This window comes from Carassius carassius, chromosome 27 (assembly GCF_963082965.1).
Source record: "Carassius carassius chromosome 27, fCarCar2.1, whole genome shotgun sequence".
NCBI classification, from domain to species: Eukaryota; Metazoa; Chordata; class Actinopteri; order Cypriniformes; family Cyprinidae; genus Carassius; species Carassius carassius.
This window is the reverse complement of record NC_081781.1, coordinates 4,866,945-4,888,190: the sequence shown is the minus strand read 5'-3', so window position 1 is coordinate 4,888,190 and position 21,246 is coordinate 4,866,945. Positions and strand designations below refer to the sequence as shown.

General features: G+C 34.7%; 1 protein-coding gene across 4 annotated transcripts; it reads left to right on the top strand.

Annotated features, from left to right (window-relative positions):
* Positions 1-562: 562 nt before the first annotated feature.
* Positions 563-20,656, top strand: LOC132106500 (sorting nexin-9-like). 4 transcript variants are annotated; one of them, XM_059512228.1, is made up of 20 exons: positions 563-835; positions 3,057-3,143; positions 3,270-3,344; positions 5,193-5,297; positions 8,292-8,363; positions 9,728-9,890; positions 11,844-11,879; positions 12,372-12,510; positions 12,945-13,026; positions 13,481-13,606; positions 13,691-13,808; positions 13,892-14,022; positions 14,180-14,286; positions 14,379-14,482; positions 14,991-15,068; positions 15,271-15,347; positions 18,248-18,337; positions 18,543-18,657; positions 19,652-19,743; positions 19,831-20,656. In XM_059512228.1, the coding sequence occupies exons 1-20, from the start codon at positions 824-826 to the stop codon at positions 19,876-19,878; spliced, it is 1,857 nt and encodes a 618-aa protein (XP_059368211.1). In that variant the 5' UTR covers positions 563-823; the 3' UTR covers positions 19,879-20,656. The 4 variants fall into 4 exon arrangements, with proteins under 4 accessions (XP_059368211.1, XP_059368213.1, XP_059368212.1 ...); XM_059512230.1 differs by lacking the exon at positions 8,292-8,363; XM_059512229.1 differs by lacking the exon at positions 11,844-11,879 and having other exon boundaries at positions 564-835.
* Positions 20,657-21,246: the final 590 nt, after the last annotated feature.

Genomic DNA, 21,246 nt, shown 5'->3' with positions numbered 1-21,246 from the left:
AAATACCTTTAACTTTTCTACTTAAATGCGTAGACCGTGAACTAAAACTCTCAGTTCCACGCGCATGCGCAATAAAACCGAATATTGTTGAAATACTACACATTTCCACTAGAGGCCGCTGTAAACTCACACATCTGTTGTTTCAGCCCGCCCTCTCAGGTTGAACTTGACGAAAGTTAAAAAAGCTGACACAGTCATAAGTGAAAACATTTATGGATCCAAAAGCTAAAAAAATCTACTTAAACAAAACAAAACAAAAATGAATACAAAAAAAAAAACGTTTTTGTATTCATCCCTACTTTATTTAAACATTAGCATTTTTTCTCATTAGGCTATTAGTCTAAAAATTTGATCTTGAAAGAGCATACAATATGTAAATATAGCATAAGCCTATATTAAACCTTAATGCTCTATATGATAATAATAACAATACATATTTGTCATGTGTTTATGTATTATATACACTACATAAATCTTAAGTGTACTATACTTTATTCTTTTATTCTTTATTCACAGCAGCTGTGTGAGTGAGTGAGTGAGTGTGTGAGTTTGTTTCCGGTTGTGTCTCTTATGTGTTTCACACTCGAGCTGCAGTCTAGTTGGACAGCTCATGTCTGCTGGAAACGACGAGTTTGGATTTACACACATTTCTAAACCACTTCATCTGAGTCTGTTGGGTTCTAACAAGAGACTAAAATGTGTTTGGTGATGTAAATAAACTATTTTGTGAAACGATCGTTTCTGGCAGAAGAAAAATGTCTGGATGAAGAGTATATCACCATTAAACTGCAGGTTTCTGTAATGACTAATTAATGTGGGCATAATGGAGACGAAGGTAAGGACTTGTTTGTCGTATATTTGTTTAAACCTTGTGTCTGCTCTGTTTGTCATTTCTTTGCACTGAGATCACACTGGCAGTATTCCCAAACACACGTTGATTATTTGCTCTTAAGTGTTTATATCCGTCACATGCATAATAACCGGTTTAATACATCGAAATGGGTCTAATATGTCTCTTTTTTTTATTTTAACTATGTTTTTTTGGTGAGCCTAGGAAAATATGGATCATTAAGAGTCTTGTGACATTTTAGTGAGGCCATGACATCATCTGCAATGCATACTGGGATATGTAGTTAAATTGTAATGAATCATTCACCAAGTTTAGTTAATCTTAAAACCAGTGCACTAACTAATTATCCATATAAGTGAGAGCTTAGGTCTCTTAATGTCAGTTCTCCTTGGGATAATATGTTAGTCTTATGGGACCCATTAATGAGCGTCTGTCATATATCATTTTTTAAAGATATTGCTTAAAAGAGATTATTTTCCTGGTCAGTTATTGTTCTTTTGATGCCTCAAAAGTGAAATAGGTTGGTGGTAATTTCAGCATTTCTTTTGAATATGTTTACCTATGACCTCAAATAAATTTGCTTTTTAATTACTTTTGTGTCTGTATAAATACTATTAACCTTAAAACGAACTCCCTTTAACCCTCACATGCCTAATGACATTTATTTAAAAGACTACTCTTTTCTATAATTTTACATTTATTAGTTCATCATTAACCGGGCTAAATCGAAAATTATATTTTTCCTGTCTGTAAAAGTACTATTAAATACCTTTTATAAACAAAAGTATTTGTGTTCTCAAAGTATGACTGTAATTTTAATTGTAAAACAAATGTTCCTGTTTGTCTATGTGAAGCGGCATTGACATAATCTGTATATGCAAGCACTACACAAATAAAGGTGAATTGACTTGATTTAAAATGGCATATTTTTATTTTTAACTTTATTATTGGTAATTACTTTGTTTAAATATAGTCACCCTGCTATAGACTTTAATTTAGTCCTGCTCTCTTGACTGTTTATATGAGGATGTTTCTACTGATGGAGGGTTTCTTATTCTGTTATTTGATCGCTGTTCCTCATCTTATATCCTCCTCCTGTCTCGCATAGCATAATTAGATTTTCATCATCACTTTGTTTTGTTTAAATGGTTATGCACATTTATGATATCAGACATTTTTGTGGTGAATCCAGCACTGTTTATAAAGTGCTGTTTTTCATTTGAAGTGAATTCTCTCACACAGACTCTCTGTCTGAGGATCTACTCGTGGTTGTGATTCCTACATAGAGCCTGTCTCACTGTTCATACAGACCTCACTGTTTGCAATTTCGATATAGCTTCAGGATGTGTGTGTGTTTCTGTGTTCCCTCTGTGTGTGTAAGAATAACGGAAGCTTTGTGGAAGGTGTTTCTTTTTTTTCTTTTTTCGCAATGTACTGTCGAATTGAATCTGCTTTTTGACAATTTGTATGATTTTCATCACAAAAATGTGCTCTGTTTTAACTTTTTCATCTGTTCTTTTTTTATTTTAATTTTTTATATTTTACCATAAAAGTAAAGAAAAGAAAAAAAAAATTGGAAATAAGCGTTAAGCATTACAAAAATCTATTAATACAGTGACTTTAGGAACCTTTCACCCCAAATCTCTTATTATTACTGAAAAAACATCCTATTTAAACTAAAAAATGTTATTAAACTCAGCATTAATTACATTCAGAAAATACTACCATGATTTTAGGAATCTACTTAAATATAATGAATTATTATTTATTTATTTATTCCATTACAGTAATGAGAATGGGTTTTTGGCTTTGCTGAAAAATATGATTAATTGTCTTATAATATATTACAATTGCAGTGGTCAAAATAAGCTTCAGTTTCTTAAAAAAAAAATTATATAAAATCATCCAGAGAATTACAGTTTTTCTATGATTTGCCAATTTGCAATGATGACATTTGTTCATGTGAAAAGACTTTAATTAATTGATTATAACAGCATGTATAAAAAAAATAAAAAAATAAAAAATCCCTGAAATGGTGTTAGATAAATGTTAAACCGGTTAATGCTAAGGTCATGTGAATTTAATGGTGTCCAAAAAGAAATCCAGTCAAACTAGTGTAGCTGGTTAGTAATAATTTCTGATTGCTTGGCACACTTGGTGTCTGTCTGTGCATGTGTTTTATTTAAGCATGTTTGATCTCACACAGGCACAGGTTTTATATGATTTCACAGCAGAGCCTGGAAATAATGAGCTGTCAGTTGGAGAGGGTGAGACAATCACAATAACCAATCAGGTGAGTTTATTTAACTTTCATAGTGTTTTATAACACCAAACTCTCCGTGTCTGCTCCGAGTTGTTGCATGTGTATGTATGGATCAAAACCTTCTTTTTAAATGTGATCAATTATTTCTGTTCCCAGAACGTTGGAGGAGGATGGATCGAGGCAAAGAACTCCAGAGGAGAAGTCGGATTGGTACCAGAGGACTATATAGAGGTATGCAGTGGTTACCAAAAATGGCTTTTACAATGGCTTTTTACAAACATCTCAAAATATTAAGCAGCTCAACAATTTTCAACATTGATAATAATAATTAAAATCAGCATATCAGAATGATCTCTGAAGGATCATGAGACACTGAAGACTGTTATGTTGAAGACATTAAGAGTAATGATGCTGAAAATTCCGCTGTGCATCACATGAAAAAGAATTACATTTTAAAATAAGTTCATATAGAAAAGTTATCTTAAATAGTAATAAATAATCCATGATATTGCTGTTTTTGCTATATTTTTATCAAATAAATGCATTCTTTTTGAGCAAAAGAGACTTCTTTCAAAAAACAAATCTTACTGACGGTAAAGATGGCTAAAACAAGATGTACAACATATGTATACAAATGTAAAAGAACATTTATTTTGCACAGTAGATAGTTGGATGCAACTCAGAAATATTTAAAAACAGAAAATGTGCTTACTGAAGTTTAGCTAATATCTGTTTTTCGACTAATAATTCCAAACATTAGCTGATTAAGTACCTGTGTGTCTTTCACTATGATAAAGTAGATCATGCAGTTTCATAATGATTGTCTTTCTTGTGTTGTAATACACATCTGTCAGTGTTTTGAAACCAAAAGGACAGAGAAACTATCGCTGCTGGAAGTGGAATGTGGCCTGTTTGATCGACAGGAAGTGTTTTCTTTTCCCGTGGTCAGCTAGATCTGAAGTGTGTTAGTGTTGTGTTCATTTTCAGGCTTAATGTACGGCTGAATAAATGTGCTCGCTTTATTTCATAATACTGGGTATGGAAAAATAGGATTTTCCTTGCTCTTTTAAAAATACAAGAGTTATACCAGTATTGTTTATGGACAATTATGCCAAAAAGCATTCGGAACGTCCAGTTGTTTATCAATAAAGTGCAGCAGTATCTTTGTGTTAAAGTGGATTATACTGAGTAGCTGAACATGATCACATTATAAAGCCATCCTGAGGCAGTGGTGCACATGGAGACCTGGTAAACAGTTTACTCTTTGTATAAATAGGCTGTGGAGTGATTCCGCCTGCTGCTGGCCACAGGCAAACATTTCAATTTCCCTCCTGACCCGAGCTCACAGCTGCACTATCGTACACACTCACGTGCTTCCTTCCTTAATTTCTCTGTCCTCAGAGCCAAACAAATGACCACGTTCACACTTCTGCAAATTCACATTCTTTGCAAACCCAAAGCTGTTTTTGAATGAGATGTTAATGCTTGGATTTTGATGGTTTTCTTTTTTTTTTTAATGGAAGCCATTTCTTAAATGTTTATGAATAATAAGTAGGGAATATAACTGAAAATATGCCTTCAACTAGTCCAGACTTTCATATAAAGTCATCTAGGAGCAATATTTTGTGAAATGAGTGCCTCAAAGTGAGCAAAATATCACACCGTACACATTTCAAGTCAATCAAGGCTTAATTTTTTTGTAGACCAAAATGAATTGGCCTTTTTATGGATATATTTAATCCTAATGTGTCTGGAAATGTCTTTTTTCTTCATCATGAACAAGCTTGCCTATGCGTCTACTTATTCATATGATACCAGCAACCATAATGCATGAGATATCATATTCCCAGATGCCAAGCAAATTGTAGGGGTCAAAAAAAAATGTTTAATTGTAATGATGAAAATTTAAGAAAGGAAACATTACTGTACTATACTAAAAATATTATTATGTGCTGTAAAATCTAAAGTGTTTTACAAAACTTACATTTATTCTCCAATAACACAAAGATCTGAGTTGGTGTTTAAGTCTGAATTGAAAAAAACTGACGCTTGTGAATTTGTCTCTTTATGTTTTTCTAGATTAAACCTGCTCAACCTTTTACCTCTGGAGGTAATGCAGCATCCCTCGATCTTTCGCTCTTTGACAGTCACATACCGACCCCGACCCCAGCCAGCACCGCACAGGTAAGACATCGTGATTAAGATGAGTAAATTTCACATGTGAGTTGTTCAGTCCTTTGACTAATGCTGCACATAAACTGGTCGGTTATATCATGTGTTTAACACGCTATTCTGTTCATTTCTCTGTGTAAAGCTTCTTCTCAGTGCTTTTCTCCCACCGTTTAACTTCCTGAGAGGAAGTGAGCAGGAAGGGAGATTGCTGTTCCAACGCATTAAAACGTCTTACTCAGAATGTAAAAATGTGTGTGCAAGCAAACTCTGAGAATAAAACATCCTGTGTCACTTATTCAGAAGATCAGCGAGGGGACAGATGTGAAGGATGATGATTTTTAATTAACATACAGGATGAGTGTTTGGAATCTCCCATATGGTAGTGAAGGACTGTGGGTTTAGCCTTCAGTGCTGAGACTGAAGTTTTCTTTGAGTGGGCTGCTTTGTTTTTTGGAGAAACTGATTTGATCAGCAGCATTTTGAAGAGTGGGAAGCCTTTAGTTGCAGATCATTTGAAGAGTTAAGATGCAAAAGCCCCTAAGTGCTGTTTGAAATTTTTTATTTCACCTAAATGGCAATGAAAATTACCTAGTCATTGCTGTTAAAATGAATTGAGAACCTACACATAGGAGCCTAATTAAAATGCTAATTTTAGAAGAAAATTTCATAAGGGCAACAAGAGGCTTTTGCATCTGAACGCTTCATTTGTTTCCAGTGGCCCTGGCATTGGCTTTAGTGTTGAATAGATTTTAGCAGTATTAAAGACAACATAAAACCACTTTCATCTGACTTCTATTAAGAGACACATTTCCGAACATTCTGCAGGAGCTAATATTTGGGTGAAACACATTACATTGTTAGGGCTGGACAATTAATCAAAGTTATCGAAACAGAAATTCAGAACCGGATTTTCCAATTGGGTCGGTTATGTGTTTTTCAATCCTTTCCCCAGGGTTGCCAGGTCTGCAAAACAAAACAAGCCAGATTGCTATTCGAAACTAGACCAATCATGTTTTTTCTCTGAGTTTCCCTCTTCGTTGGGTGTCCACTCCATCAAAATCACACTAAGGGCGAGTGCTTTAAAAAAAATAAAAAAACGGACTAAAAAAACAACCCGTGGCAGCAAGTAATCAAAAAAAATCTCAGTTTTACGTTCAAACTGAAATGTATCTTTTTTTCATAAGAAATTTCTTTAAATTCTACACCACAAATAGGATGTTTCCTTCAATTATTTTAAAATCAAAAAGATAAGAAATGCATTCATTCATTTGAATAAAATATCCCACTTTTAATAGTTGAGCATATTTACAGAAAAGAAACCTTGTCAGTGAACTATGAGAATAAATAAATAAAATAATTGTTCATTAATTGAAAGCAAGGTAAAATGTTCAGTTAATCAAGATTTTTATTTTAGGTCATATCGTCCAGCCATAACATGTTAAGTTGTTGGTTAAAAAATATAATATGATTATGAATCATGCTTATAAGAAACAATTACATTTATTAAGACCATAAATAGGATCAATGTTGAGTTCATGTTGTCTTCAAGTTCATCAGAGCTGATCATGTAAAACCATCCCTGATGACAAGCAGTTGTTTATGGTGTCATCTCAAAGCCTGAAACTCATTGGCTAGTCAAGATACAGACTTTAACCTAGTTGCTGTAGTCTGTATGCGCTTGATGAATCACTGATAACAGATGTGAAACTAGCAATGCTAGATATTTATGAGTCACTGTAAAATGTGTGGCACAGTTAACCACAGACATCCCTGCAGACACAGATATTAGTCGGCTCTCTCTAGAGTTTTTATTAGTGGATCACTACTTGATGATATATAATATATTGCTGTAATTCAGATTTGCATTGACAAAACTGCAGAAAATCCACATTAAAGCTTGTCCTGGGGTTGGGTGACAGTGACATGAAAACTGGTCCACCATAAATGTTTTTTTTCTGTGCACTCAAAAAGTATTTAGCCATAAATAATGCTTTAGAATTTAAATTTAATTTAGATTATAATGTTTTGACAAACAAATACATTTAGTATGATGCATATTTAATCATACAGAAAGGAAACAGACAAGATCACCTTAATCAACAATTTCCATTTTTAATTTCAGTAAAATAATCTTATTTTTAAAATGCTTTTATGCTTACATATTGTGAAAACAATTACATTTATTTAGTTGAAAGTGTGAACATGGTTAAAATATGGCTAGCTATGAAACAAACAAGCATTACTCTGTTGGCTAAAATTAATTAATTTGATTAATTGGTTGGTAAAAACACTAATTAGATTTATTGATCAAAAATATATACATTTATTATGTATTCAAAACACATTCACTTTTTTATTCATGCAGAAATATTACATTCGTAATACAGAAACAGAAATATTTGTACAGAAATATTTTTTGTTTACTTGTTTCAGTTATTTACTTATTTAGTTTGTTCATTCCTGTGGGTTAAAATTGTGTAGTCCAAATGGATGGGAATTTTAGATGAAATTATACATAAATGTTACATTTTGGACAAAATATTTTTTGACCATGTACCAATGGAGGGTAGAATTGCCTGGAATGGATCATACTACAATAATTAGCTGGTTTGAAAATTTTAATAAAGGAGCAGCTGTGGCTTTGTTGTAGGTTTTTCTTTTTTTTCTTTTTTTTTTTTGATTGCTGTGGCATGTCAACTGAATTTAAGACCGCTAAGTAATTGCTCATGTTTCTTTTGATGATGCAAGCATTTTTCTGAAATGCATCAGAAATGAAGTTACAAACTAATGGTGAAGTTGCATGACTGTGTATTAGCACTCTGCTTTAAAACTATTTGACTGATGAATGATGTTTTGTGCTAGTTTTCAAACTGTGTGTATTATAAACACTTGCAGGTCTCAGCTGGGCCTCAGTTGTTTGATGAAGAAAGTCTTGTCTTTAGGGTCATGTCAGGGTAACCCTTCCCTTTCAGTGCTTTATGATGATGTGACGTCTTTCCCCTAAAGGTGGATGTAGCTCAGCCGGAAAGCCCAGTCACCCCAGTTACCCCAGGATTTTCCTCCACCTCCCCTGATGAGGTACCCTAAATGTATTTGGCATGACGGACGCCACGCATGCTCGATTTTGGAGCCCTCACTAACCAGACCAAAACCTAAACACCCTGCTCTCAGGGTCTGAATGCTTTTAGATTGAATACGACCCTAATGATCACACCAGACAACTACAAATCACACTTCGATCAAACTGATCAGCACTGTTTCTGCCAAATGGCTACATCACTGTCTATCTGCCAGCCTTTAAAACATAAATGCAATGATTCAATCATCTGCTGGAAAGCTGCTTCTGATTTATGTTACAGAAATAGTTGTATTTTTTTTTTTATGTCACAGTTTTGTTTTTCATGTTTATTGTTGAACTGAAAGCTGTTTTGGAATTAAGACGGCATTTTTCACATGATAAACAGTATGAAAGGAGAAATGTTTAGCACGTTTTATAAAGCAAAATGAGCCCTTCTTTATTGTATTAAGTTAAACGCAAGTCAAATAAGTGGAGTCTGAATCTGTGTCGCCCAGATATTTCCAAAATATTGCCTTCCAAATTCCAAACACATGAATCCACATAAACACACACTCTCTAAAACTTTCTTTCGTCGCATGGTTCTGCATTCTCAAATGCATGACATGCAGTTTTTGCATGAGCAAATAAGAAAGTAGGCAACCAAACAGATAGTGTTTGACTCTGATGCATGTCTGTTGTCCACTGTAGTAAAATAACAGAATGCTACTTGTAGCTATCATTTGACATGCATTTGCCAGAAATTACATGTCGTGCTCAGAGCAATAGGTCAAAGTTTTTCAGATGTGATATTAATCATGATTCGATGATAACATGAATGAGGCTTGGATGATGGGTGTGTTGTGGTGGCCCAGATGATGATCCGGAAGCACAGAGCTTGTGGTTTGTGTCTCTGTGGCTCTAGGCTTTTGTTTCATCAAGGCTAGAAGTCCATTGAGAGTCAATTGTTCAGTTTTGACAAGCTGAAGCATGCATTAGGAAGGTAAACATCTCTTTCCTTTCAGCATGTCCATCTATATGCGTATATTCCCATTTCATGGGCTTTCTTTAGAAGTCCTTGAATCAGTTGACATTCGAAAATAGCTGCTCAAATGGACGCTTTCACAATAATAAAATAACAACCAAAGATTATAGAGTGCTTGTTGTTGGATGTGAGTGGGCTTTTTTTTTTCATCAGTTTTTTGAGCGTTTCACAGTTAAAAGACCTTCTCGCTGGTAGCCAGAAAATGTTCAGCCTTTTAAAATGATAATATTATTTGTAAATGGTTCAAATGCATTGCTTGGTGTGAGACCACTAGTGAAATGCTCCTTTTTAATGCTTTTTGTTTCTTATCAATTGTAAAATTTTATTTTTCCTTTTTTTCAGACAAGTAATGGTAATGACCCATGGGCAGTGTTTGACAATAATGCGTCTGGGGGGGTTTCTAATAACTGGGCAGCTCAGCCAGAGGGCACAGAGACCGGGAAAACCAGCAGCAATGCATGGCATTCTGGAGGACACGGGCATCCGCAGGCCTATCAGGGTCCAGGTAACAACTCAAATAAACCTATGTTGGAATATTCAGTCTAGACCAGTGGTTCTCAAACTTCTTGCTTTCAAAGGCACGCCATTGTCCAAAACAAAATTGATTTAATCTTTAGTATGGAAGTAAAATAATGACTTATGTCTTTGAAACAAAAAAGCATGCTGAATAGCACTAACTGAAAAATAATGCATTGCATTAACAGTACTTGCATTTTAATGCCTTGAATTTCCAGGGCTTGCAATGTTAGGTCCTGAAATTTTATATAGTTGTTCATTTAAGCTGTGAATATTTCAATTCAAAATATTTCACACACCTTTTCATAATTAAAAAATCGATAATTCATATTCACGTTCCAGAATTCACTTCCAAAATATTAAATCGCACAGTATTAATTGATTGAGAAGCATTACTCGTCGTTGGGAATGAAAGGGCGAATTATCTGCCGAATTTTAACCAATGAATTTGTGGAAGCGAATTTGGAAAGTGAAATAAAATGGACCGAAATTTGCCTGTCGAATATTATACATCGTATTTTTAAACCGATTTAATATTTTGGAAGTGAATTCTGGAACGTGAATATGAATTATTGATTTTTTAATTATGAAAAAGTGTGTGAAATATTTTTAATTGAAATATTCACAGCTTAAACGAACAACTATATTAAATTTCAGGACCTAAAGATGCAAGCCCTGGAAATACAAGGCATTAAAATGCAAGTACTGTTAATGCAATGTATTATTTTTCAGTTAGTGCTATTCAGCATGCTTTTTTGTTTCAAAGACATAAGTCATTATTTTACTTCCATACTTTAGGACCTCATAGTTTTTGCACATTTAATTAAAATAAAAAGAATTACGGTACATTTCAGAAATATTAGAAGTTGAATGTTTTTCGCAGTTCTCACTCTTTTTAACCAATCAATTTCCATAACTCCCTTAACCCATTCATTCTTGATTTAGTGGGAAAGAATTAAGGATACAGATTTTTTTTTTTTATTCACAATTACAATTTCTAGAAAATAAAACATTTTAAAGCTCAACATAAGCTCTAAAAAAAATTATAACTATATAAATTCCCATGGGGTTTAAAGATTTTATTGATTTTCCATTTCTAAAACCCCACTTGAAAATCTAACTGGGAGCAATTACATTCCTCTTTTAAGGTTTTGGTCCACAATATATTTAGAAAACAACCTGCCCCTGCAGTTTGTGAGGAGCCAAAGTGCTGCTTTTTGTTACATGGATGGTCTTGGCAGATTTTTTATTACCAAAACAAATTACTAGAAAGTAAGAATGCATTCATAGCAGAAAACTAGCACACTGTGCAGTATATTTCCTAGTTGCACTGATTTTTTTTTTTTATATGCACTTGGCAGTCAGGTCTTAAAAGGCATGGAAGATGAAGCTGATATTACTTTAATTCGTAATACCAAATGGAATGCATAGTATTTTGTATATATTGTTGTATAGGAAAGTATGAAAAAATATGAAAGTTGTTTTACGAGTAGTTGTGGAACAAGTGGGCATGGTTCAGTGATCTCATCGTGTGTCATGTTGTTAGACTAAAGTGCAGAGCAATGATGTCATCTTTGGAGGATCGTCAGTTTTGCTCTGTTTTGGAGTCATAAGGAGCTGAAATTTACCATTTCCATGTGCTGAGAAAAACAGCTTCTGCAAGTCTGTGACCTATAAAGACAAGCAGAGCATGTGGATTTGTTTTACAGTTGTTTTCCCTGAAAACTGATTTTTTTCCACAAGCAAGAAGACTCTTTCATCGAATTACTCCACTAATGTTTAGAGAATTAAATATGGTTGGATTTTTCCACTGAGTGCATGTGCAATCAGTTTAACAGTTTGAAACTTAAGTGCATAATGCATATGAGAGAATGAGGTTATATTTGTTGTCAAAAAAAAAAAAAACGTATCGTAACAAACAATCTTTTCCTTTTCTCTGAAGACATTTACCCCTACCCATGTCTTATTGATCTCTCAGGTAAACCATGATTTTCATGTGAGGGCTGTAATGTTGATGTAATAACAAGCTGCATGAACTCAGCAGGTACCAGAAACTCACAAGAATGTGCGTGAGAGTGTTTTGTAGGGATTTTCTTGCTGTGAATTTTGTTGTTTATGTAATACAGCCTCCGCTTATGAGCATTTTTTTCTAGTGCAGGGACTTTTTTCCCAGGGGTTTTATTAAAACTAACCTATTTAACCTATTTGTTTTTTATTGTTTTTTTTGTTTTTTTTTGGTATATAGATTTTGTTCCCCCCAGTTTTTCAAGATTGTAACAGTCGTAATTTGTCCAACCAAAAAAAAAATCTTTTTTGCATAAATTACAACTGTTATAACCTAAGATTCATCAGAAATTAGTTACTGTAGCATGGCTGATTTGTCCTGAGTGTGTTTGAATAACTAACACCCGATTCTTACCATGTTTTATTTTGAAGTATGTTTGAAGTGTGTGGTAATAACTGTTTATAGGTGCAGAAGATGATGAGTGGGACGAGGAGTGGGATGATGTGAAGTCATCGGGTGGCTATGCTGAATCTGACGCTGGAGAGGGCGGGGCTATAAACAGAGGCGGAGCTCATGGTACATCCATGAAAATTGCCCTCAACAAGTAAGTCAGATCACATCACACAGATTGGACATAAAAACCAATCTGTGTGGTGTGAGTCAGGTAATAATGCACTTAATAAAAATGTAATCCAGTTCATGTGCTTTTTCATGCTTTCTGGATTACAATAATAGAATTTATTAAAGAGGGTCTAATGCTATTTCATGCATTCAAAGTGTTAATTGGCAGGCAAGTTCTCGTCACTCTTTAGCTCCGCCCACGGCACACTTCCAGAAGCTCGGGTGTTTTCGGAGAGAATTGTAAAGCAGAATCTTTCTTTTCAAAATATGATATAACTTTTTGTAGATAAGGATTCAATACTACTCTGTAGTTACTCAAGATTAACATGAGATTGAGCGAAACTGTGTGTTAGGTCCCCTTTTATTGTATTATTTTTTAAACAATTTTATTATGTCCAAATCATCTTCTCTTTGCAGATTCCCTGGCTTCTCCAAATCAGGTCCTGAGCTGTACCTGCTGTCCAAACAGCCTGCCAAAGGAACCAAGTTGCCCGTTTACGTAAGCCACTCTTTAAAAAGGTGTTAAAGTCTCAAATTGCCTCCACAAATGAAGGCCTTTAAAAAGCTCTTAAAGCAGAGCAGAGTCTGAAGTTCATAGTAATGGCATTAAATGTTGCATGCGCTGCAAAAAAATTTATATCTTTTGCAGTCTTTTCCCGTCCAGATATCTAAACATCCTTAAAATACATAGTTGAAGACTTTTTTTCTGAGAAACTAAATACAATTAAGTAAGTTGATGCTTAAAACAGGAACAAACGTCTGTCAATGAGAAATAATAGTGTAATTTCTGGTTCAAGTTTATATTTCTTAGTACATTGGCAGATATTTGTTCTTGTATTAATCATAACGCACTTCATTTTGATCGAGTTTTTCATAAAACAAGCCTTCGTATGGAATGTATCTGTTGTGAAGAAACTTTTATATATATATATATTTATATATCTGTATTTCAGGGTGGAGAGGTTGGCCCAGTGTGGGCGTATCCGGACTATCAGCTGGACTGTGTTGTTGCTGACCCTAAAAAGGGCTCCAAATTGTACGGCCTCAAGAGTTACATTGAGTACCAAGTCACACCAACCGTAAGTATATAAAGCATCATGTCTGCAAGAACATCTCCATGTTAGTGATTCCTGTTGAATCCATGTGATCCAATGTTTCTGCAGACCACAAACAAACCTGTCAATCACAGATACAAGCACTTCGATTGGTTGTATGAAAGGCTTTTGGACAAATTTGGTTCAGCGATTCCTATCCCCTGCCTGCCTGATAAACAAGTGACAGGTGAGCCCTTTTTATCACATACTGATTGATTAAAGAAGTTCAAAATGGAAATAACATAAGGTTCATTAATACCCCCTTTTTAGGTCGATTTGAGGAGGAATTTATAAAAATGCGCATGGAGAGGCTTCAGGGTTGGATGTCGCGAATGTGCCGGCATCCGGTTATCTCCAGCAGTGAAGTCTTCCAGCTGTTTCTCTCCTACAAAGATGAGAAGGTACATCTAAAAAAAATATATAGCTATCGATTAATCCCTTTTTCTTTGTATATTTTCATCTTCCACCTTAATATTCAGTGAATTACTGTATATTTTGAAACTTGGCCTTTTTGTTTTTGTTACAGCATTTTACCGGTATTCTAAATCTGTATTACAGGACTGGAAAACAGGAAAGAGAAAAGCAGAAAAAGACGAGACAGTCGGAGTGATGATTTTCTCCACGATAGAGCCTGAAGGACAGCCAGACCTGGATCTGATTGAAGTGTAAGTCCTACAGTACAGCCCTCCTCAGGATCACTCCCCGATGGAAAATCTAGCTGTTAATAAGTTCACCTGGGTTGTCTTGTTACCGTCAGAGAGCAGAAGTGTGAGCAGTTCAACCGTTTCACCAGGGCGATGGATGACGGTGTGAAAGACTTGCTGACGATAGGAAATGAACACTGGAAGCGCTGCACAGGCCGTGAGTATGACTTATGACACTCCATTAGCCTACATGTGAATATATTTATATAGAAAATTGTATTTTTGAAAGAAAATAATACTGTGAAATAATAATATATTCGACAAGAAAGCATTCAGTTAATCAATAACTTTACATAGTTAGAAAACGTTTCAACTTTACAAAACCGTTATGTGACACTGAAGACTGGAGTAAAGAAAAAAATCAGCTTTATATCACCGCTATAAATTACATTTTCCAAAATATTAAAAAAGAAAATTGTAATAATATTTCTGTTCCGTCTTTTAAAAATATGAAATTTTTAGCAAATTAGCATATTTCTGTTATTTTTGTACTTCAGAAACAGGGGCTTATATTTCACTGTCCAACTTTGAAAAACAAAGTTTAGCTAGAGTGCACTGTGATTTTTATACAAAAAAATGTAATAAAAAATCTCGGCAAATTAAATGTCATATAAGTTTTGAGAGTCTCAAGCTGATTAGTCTTATTTCCTGCTTATTTTTCTCAGCCCTTCCAAAGGAATATCAACGGATTGGCAAAGCTTTCCAAAACCTGTCCTCAGTGTTCACCAGCAGTGGCTACGAAGGTATGTGAAACTCTTCGTTTCCTCTTACTAAAGAAAATTAAAAAATAGTTCTCTTTTTAACATCTGATCTAGTTCTGAGAAACTGTGAGCATATTTTTGTTCCTTTTTCACTCACCTCAATTATGAATTGACCAGCAGTCTTTGCATTATTTGATCAGCCATTAGTATTTTTGGTATTCTTAATGTGTGGTTTGACTCAAAGGAGAAGCTGCGCTCACAGATGCACTGACGGCCGCAGGAAAGACCTATGAGGACATCGCGCAGATGGTGGCGGAGCAGGTATTAAAAAAAAAAAAAAAAAAAAAAACCTTCTCAGTTCTGTCTTATATTAGGAAGTTATGTCTCGTACAGTCTCAGCCTTAGACGTCACACCCACGGACCGTTGGCTAAACGTCTGATGCATTTGGAACACAAAAGTGGAAACACTTCAGGAGTGTCAAAGTCCTCATCGGATTGGTTGAATTCTACAGGATTTCTGCGAGACGTGTTGCGTTCTTTAACGTTCTGCCTGGAAACAAAGATGTCGTAGTGCCAAACCCCCTGAGAAGAAAAGAAGAAAGCCATGGTGTTTGCATCTGTAACAATGAGTGTTTATCAGTTTCAACTAAACACTGGACTTTCAAAAGTATGTGAAATAGCTAAAGTTCACAGCATAGAATCCTGTCACGTCAGAGAGTTTTACAAACAGGTCTGTTATTGTGGCGACATTTCCACGACCCGAAACAAAACGAACTGTGATTGGTTGTTTGATGCTGATGAAATGGCCTCATGGGCGGGCCTTGGCCAATGTTAGCTGCCATGAATTCCAGACATTCAGCTGTCAGTCTGAAGGTCTGCCTACGCAAAACTTTGTTTCGTACAGCCTCTTGTGTAATACAAGTGTAACTATTTGAGCATCAAAACATCCTTATACTACAAGTTGAGTGTAGTTCTATGAGTCTTATAGGTCTGCAGTTATTTGATTAAAATGGAAGTTATGTTTTGAAATAGTATAACAGGTAAAAAAAAATGGTTTTCTTATTTTAAAATGCAATTTACTTGCATTGAATTACAACTGATTTTCAGCCATTACTCCAGTCTTCAGTGTCACACGATCCTTCAGAAATCTTTCTGTTCAAGAAACATTTCTAATCATAACTGTAATTCACTTGAATATTTTTGTGGAAACAGCGTTACATTTTTTATCCCCAGGGTTCTCTGATGAATATAAAGAAAAAGAACAATTTACTTAAAGGTCCTATGACATGAAAATTTCACTTTCTGAGGTTTTTTAACATTAATATGAGTTCCCCTAGCCTGTATGTGGTACCCAAGTTTCTAGAAATTTTAATCAGTGTAAATCAAGATTTTACTATCTTTCTCTGCCTTTGAGAAAATGGAAGCTCAAACGGGCTGATCTTGAATCTCCTCCTTGTGACGTTATAAGGAGAAATGTTACCTCCCCTTTCTCTGCTTTGCCCGCCCAAATATTTACATATAATTCAGTCGCAATGTCAGCAAAGGCGTTACAAACAGACTTTTATGATATGGATTCGACAGCACCGGCACAAACAGTGAGTAACAGTGTTCATTAATGCCTGATCTATGATCAGTGATTTCTGATGTGTAGTTAATCATTCAAGTTCACACAGACTTTCTTTCTAAATCGTTTAATACTGTTTATGCATCAGTGAATCAAGCCAGTGACTAAACGATCAACTACACGTTGTTTCTCTTAGTAGCATGAAACAAATCTGTTATTTAAATTGTGATTTAACTACAGAGAGCGATCAAAGAACGCTCCTTTTTTTCGGAGCTGTCACACATCGCGAGTATATCTGCACTCTTGCCTAAACTGCCGTTACAATGAATGACGCTGTTATGCTTCACACAGAGCTCTTACTGTATTCATGTGTTTGCTGTTAGTTGTGGTGAAAGCATTTTGTGAGAGAAAACGTGTTGCAAAAATTACGAGATGACTGCATTCACGCGATAAACAGACTCTGTCTACTCAATGCTCATCACTGCAGCCTTTCATGTGATGGGAAAAGATCGAAAAAATAATTATATAATCAACAAATCCACGATTCGTTAATCTCGACAGCTGTAGTATATATATATATATATATATATATATATATATATATATATATTTGAGAGGGGTCCACATGCATTTCGAATGCAAAGATGTCAGCCAATCACAACAGTTGTCGTTTACTCGGAGTCTCATAGCAGACACGCCCCTTCAAACAGAGCATTCAAGCCAGAGGGCTAATATCAGGATATAAAAAATGCTTTTTATTTCTAAATTTTAAATGTAAAAATCATACTAACAATATAAGTACACCTAAGGAAACATTAAAAAGCATTTAAAGAAAAGGAAATAATCCATGTCATGGGACCTTTAAAATCTAAAATCTTTTATAACTTTAGCAATGTCTTTTTTCGTCAGTGATCTAAAGTATTTCTATACAAAATTTCTATACTATAATGCATGAAAGGTTCAGGATCAGGACCCTGAAAGCAGCTGTATAAGTGAAAGGAAGCCATAGTTAAGTGATCCACATTCATTTAGCCTTATTTATTTTCGACCTTACCACTGAAGCATGCGGTGAATGAAAACCTGCTTGTTGTTTGGCCTCCAAACTGTGTCTGGTAAGTGGCTCTGTGTTGCCTTGAATATTTTTAGAGCTCTGTTAACCATTCATGTGATCTAGCACTGAATTGGAAATGGTCTTTAACATATTAAAAATAAAAATGTCACAGATATATACTACCCGTAGAGTTTTACTGTTTACACCCTTAAATGCTGACTGCATATGATTGAATCACATCAAGTATTGTTGGTTTACATGAATCTCTTTTAATTACATTTAATTCAAATTTAAACAATTAAAATAGTTATGAACACTGTTGCTGTTGCCCAATCAGATTAGAGGACTGGAACTGAATCGCCTGTTGTTTAATGATTAATTGGGTCTAGTTGTATGGGAATGTATTGTTTTAATTTGCCGTTATTGGCTGATTTAGTCCAGTTGAGTTCTGATTCTTGTCTGCGAGTGAGACTGTTTCCGTGCATCCGCATGTATATGTGTGCGAGTGACGCAAACGTTTCGTGAGCGGTTGAATGAAGTGACCCTGGGTGTGTTTGTGCACCGTCTGATGTAATCATTCAGTTATGTCTGTCTTTCTATCTCTAGCCCAAGAAAGACCTTCACTTCCTCATGGAAACTAACAATGAGTACAAAGGTCTGCTGGGATGCTTTCCTGACACTATTGGAGTTCACAAGGTACATCAGAAAGGCTTACTGCTCAGACTAGCAATCCTTATAGACTCAAACTCGGTTTAAAAATGTAGCGAGCATCATAGAACCTCATAAGTGAACTTTTTGTAGTCAGCTCAATAGGTGTTTAAACAGAGCCGTAGATTTAATACAAAGAACATTGGAGAATTGATTGGCTGCCTGTATTTTGAGCCCTCTTTCTTTCGCTCAGGCTGCCATAGAGAAAGTGAAGGAAGCGGATAAACTAGTGGCCACCGGTAAAATCACCTCCTCAGAGAAGACCACCATGTCTAAACGTGCCAGCACCATGTCATACGCTCTGCAAGGTGTGTGACCCCAAAACCACCTTCTAAAAGGATCACATTACTGAATAAGTCTTACTGTACATGATGTTAACACAACATTAGAATGCTGAAACATTACTAGACTTTTCAATAGACACAAACAGATAATTCCATGGCTTTTCCAAGTCACTAGCCCTATGCAAAGATTTGTATTTTTTTTTTACTTGAAATTTATAAAGAGGTTTATCTTCTACTGCTGTTACTGTATTTGTTTTTGTTGTATTTTACTATATTGCACTTGACTTTATAAAATAAGATTACTACTAATATTGTAAAACAAATAGTTTTATTACAAAAGTTTGGGATCGGTAAGATTTTGTATGTTTTTTAATGGAGTCTCTTAAGCTCTAATAATGTTTGAAAATGCAGAACAAACAGTAATATTGTGAAATAATATTATTGCAATTTTTTATATTTGTTTCATATTTTAATATATAATTTTTTCATATATAATTAATTTTTTGTATCACAGGTTCCAAAAAATATTAAGCAGCTGTTTCCAGTATTGATTATAAATCAGCATATTAGAATGATTTATGAAGGATCATGTGACACTGAAGACTGGAGAAATGATGCTGAAAATCCAGCGTTGTTTCACAGGAATAAATAATAATTTACAGTATATTAAAATAAAAAGTTTAAGTTGCAATAATATTTCACAAATTTTATATAATTTTTTTTTATCAGATAAATGCAGCCTTGAAAAGCATAAGAAGCCTTTAATTTTTTTAAACATTAAAGATCTTACTGATTACAAAAATTTGAAAGGCACTGTATGTATATAGTAATAAAATACAGTATAATAAATCCAGATTTTTTTTGTTTGTTTTTTAATTCAGAAGTTTTTTAAAGTTCTGATGTAATGTGTGTCAGTCACTTGAGATATAAATTTTTTCGGTTTATAAAAAAAAAAAAAAAAAACTTTAAATTCCAAACTTTGAAGTGATGAATTTGACACATTTTGTCCTCTGTGCAGCGGAGATGAACCACTTCCATAGCAACCGTATCTATGACTACAACAGGGTGATGCAGCAGTACTTGGAGCAGCAAGTCAAATTCTATGAGATGGTAAATGTGGGGAAAAACAAAAGTTAAAGAGCATTCCATAATGTTGGGAGATGTTAAAGCATTGCATTGTTTTTTATGTTTTGGCAGATTGCAGAGAAACTGCGACATGCTCACAGTCAGTTCACTACCATGTAACAGCGGAGAGGCCGTCCAGAAGCTGCCTCACTCGTTCTCTCTGTTCCTCTTACATGATTATTCTCGTTCTGTATTTCTATTCATGTTATCTGTGTCATGATGTCAGTGCCATAAAAATATCCTGTTGATCTCAGGCCAAAGAAAGCATCGATCAATGGCCAAGCTCGAGTGTTTTTAAAAAGCAGCTACAGATATATAAATACCCAATTATATGGGGCTTTAATTATTATAATTATGTAGTGCTGATTTAGATGTTCCAAGTTCTGATAAATATGAAAGATGCAGAGAAAGACGTAACTTTACGTACTTTTATACAATTGATCTAAACCTATTCTGAGGCCAAGCCAAGTTTGATTGTGCCTTGTTTTGCAGAGACCCTGCGAAAAAACATGCTTTTTATCCACTGCACTTTACTGTGGCCTTTCAGACGCATCATCCTGTTTGTGTTTGGTCACAGCCAGAAACAAGCCCGATCATTTTCTTTGGAGGCTTCTGAAGATAATAACAGGAGGGCTGGTCCTTTTTCCCCATAAGAGACATTTTGATGTTGTTTTTCTCTCTCCCCGAAGCCAAATTACAAACAGAGCTTGTGCTCAGCTTGATGCTTCCACCTCGCTGCAATTATCACCAATTTCTTATCTTGTAAAAATGAAATTATACTCCATCTGATGCATGTTGTTCATATATTTTGTATGTATAGCAGTGTTAACAAGTCTTTTGCACACAGATTGACAAAACAATTGAGATTATGATTCAATAAATACTGATTTGTATGCTATGAAGTGGATTTGTTTTTCCATACAAGTGTCTGAAAATGAATGAATGAAACTTGAGATGGAGGCTGTGTCTCAAAACCTAGCAAGCTGCCTATGTAGATGGTGACTCTGCTTAAGAAGGCTGTTTTGTTAACAGTGAAATTGGTTTAGAAATGGACAGTGAGTCAGCTTTGTGGTTATGGTGAATATGAATGAGGCTGTCTCAAAAGATGTTGTTTTATGTCTGAATGTGCTTTTCACACCAGTAAGACCAATGTTTTGTGTGATTTTGGGGTTTGTTTCATAATATAACAGAAATCGTATACACTTTATTTTAAGGTGTCCTTGTTACAGTGTAATTATACATTTAAGTACTGAGTAATATTAAACTACATGTACTTACTATGGTTAGGGTTTGGCTCAGGGTTACTTGCATGTAATTATGCATAATTTATTATTATAATAGTAAGTACATGTAATGTGTAACAAGAACACCTTAAAATAAAGTGCAGGTGTGTAATAACATACCGAAATAAGTACATATTTAAAATGACCAGTTCAACAAAGGTTGTAGCATTTCCTTTTATTTTATTCACTTTTGGCATTTTATAAA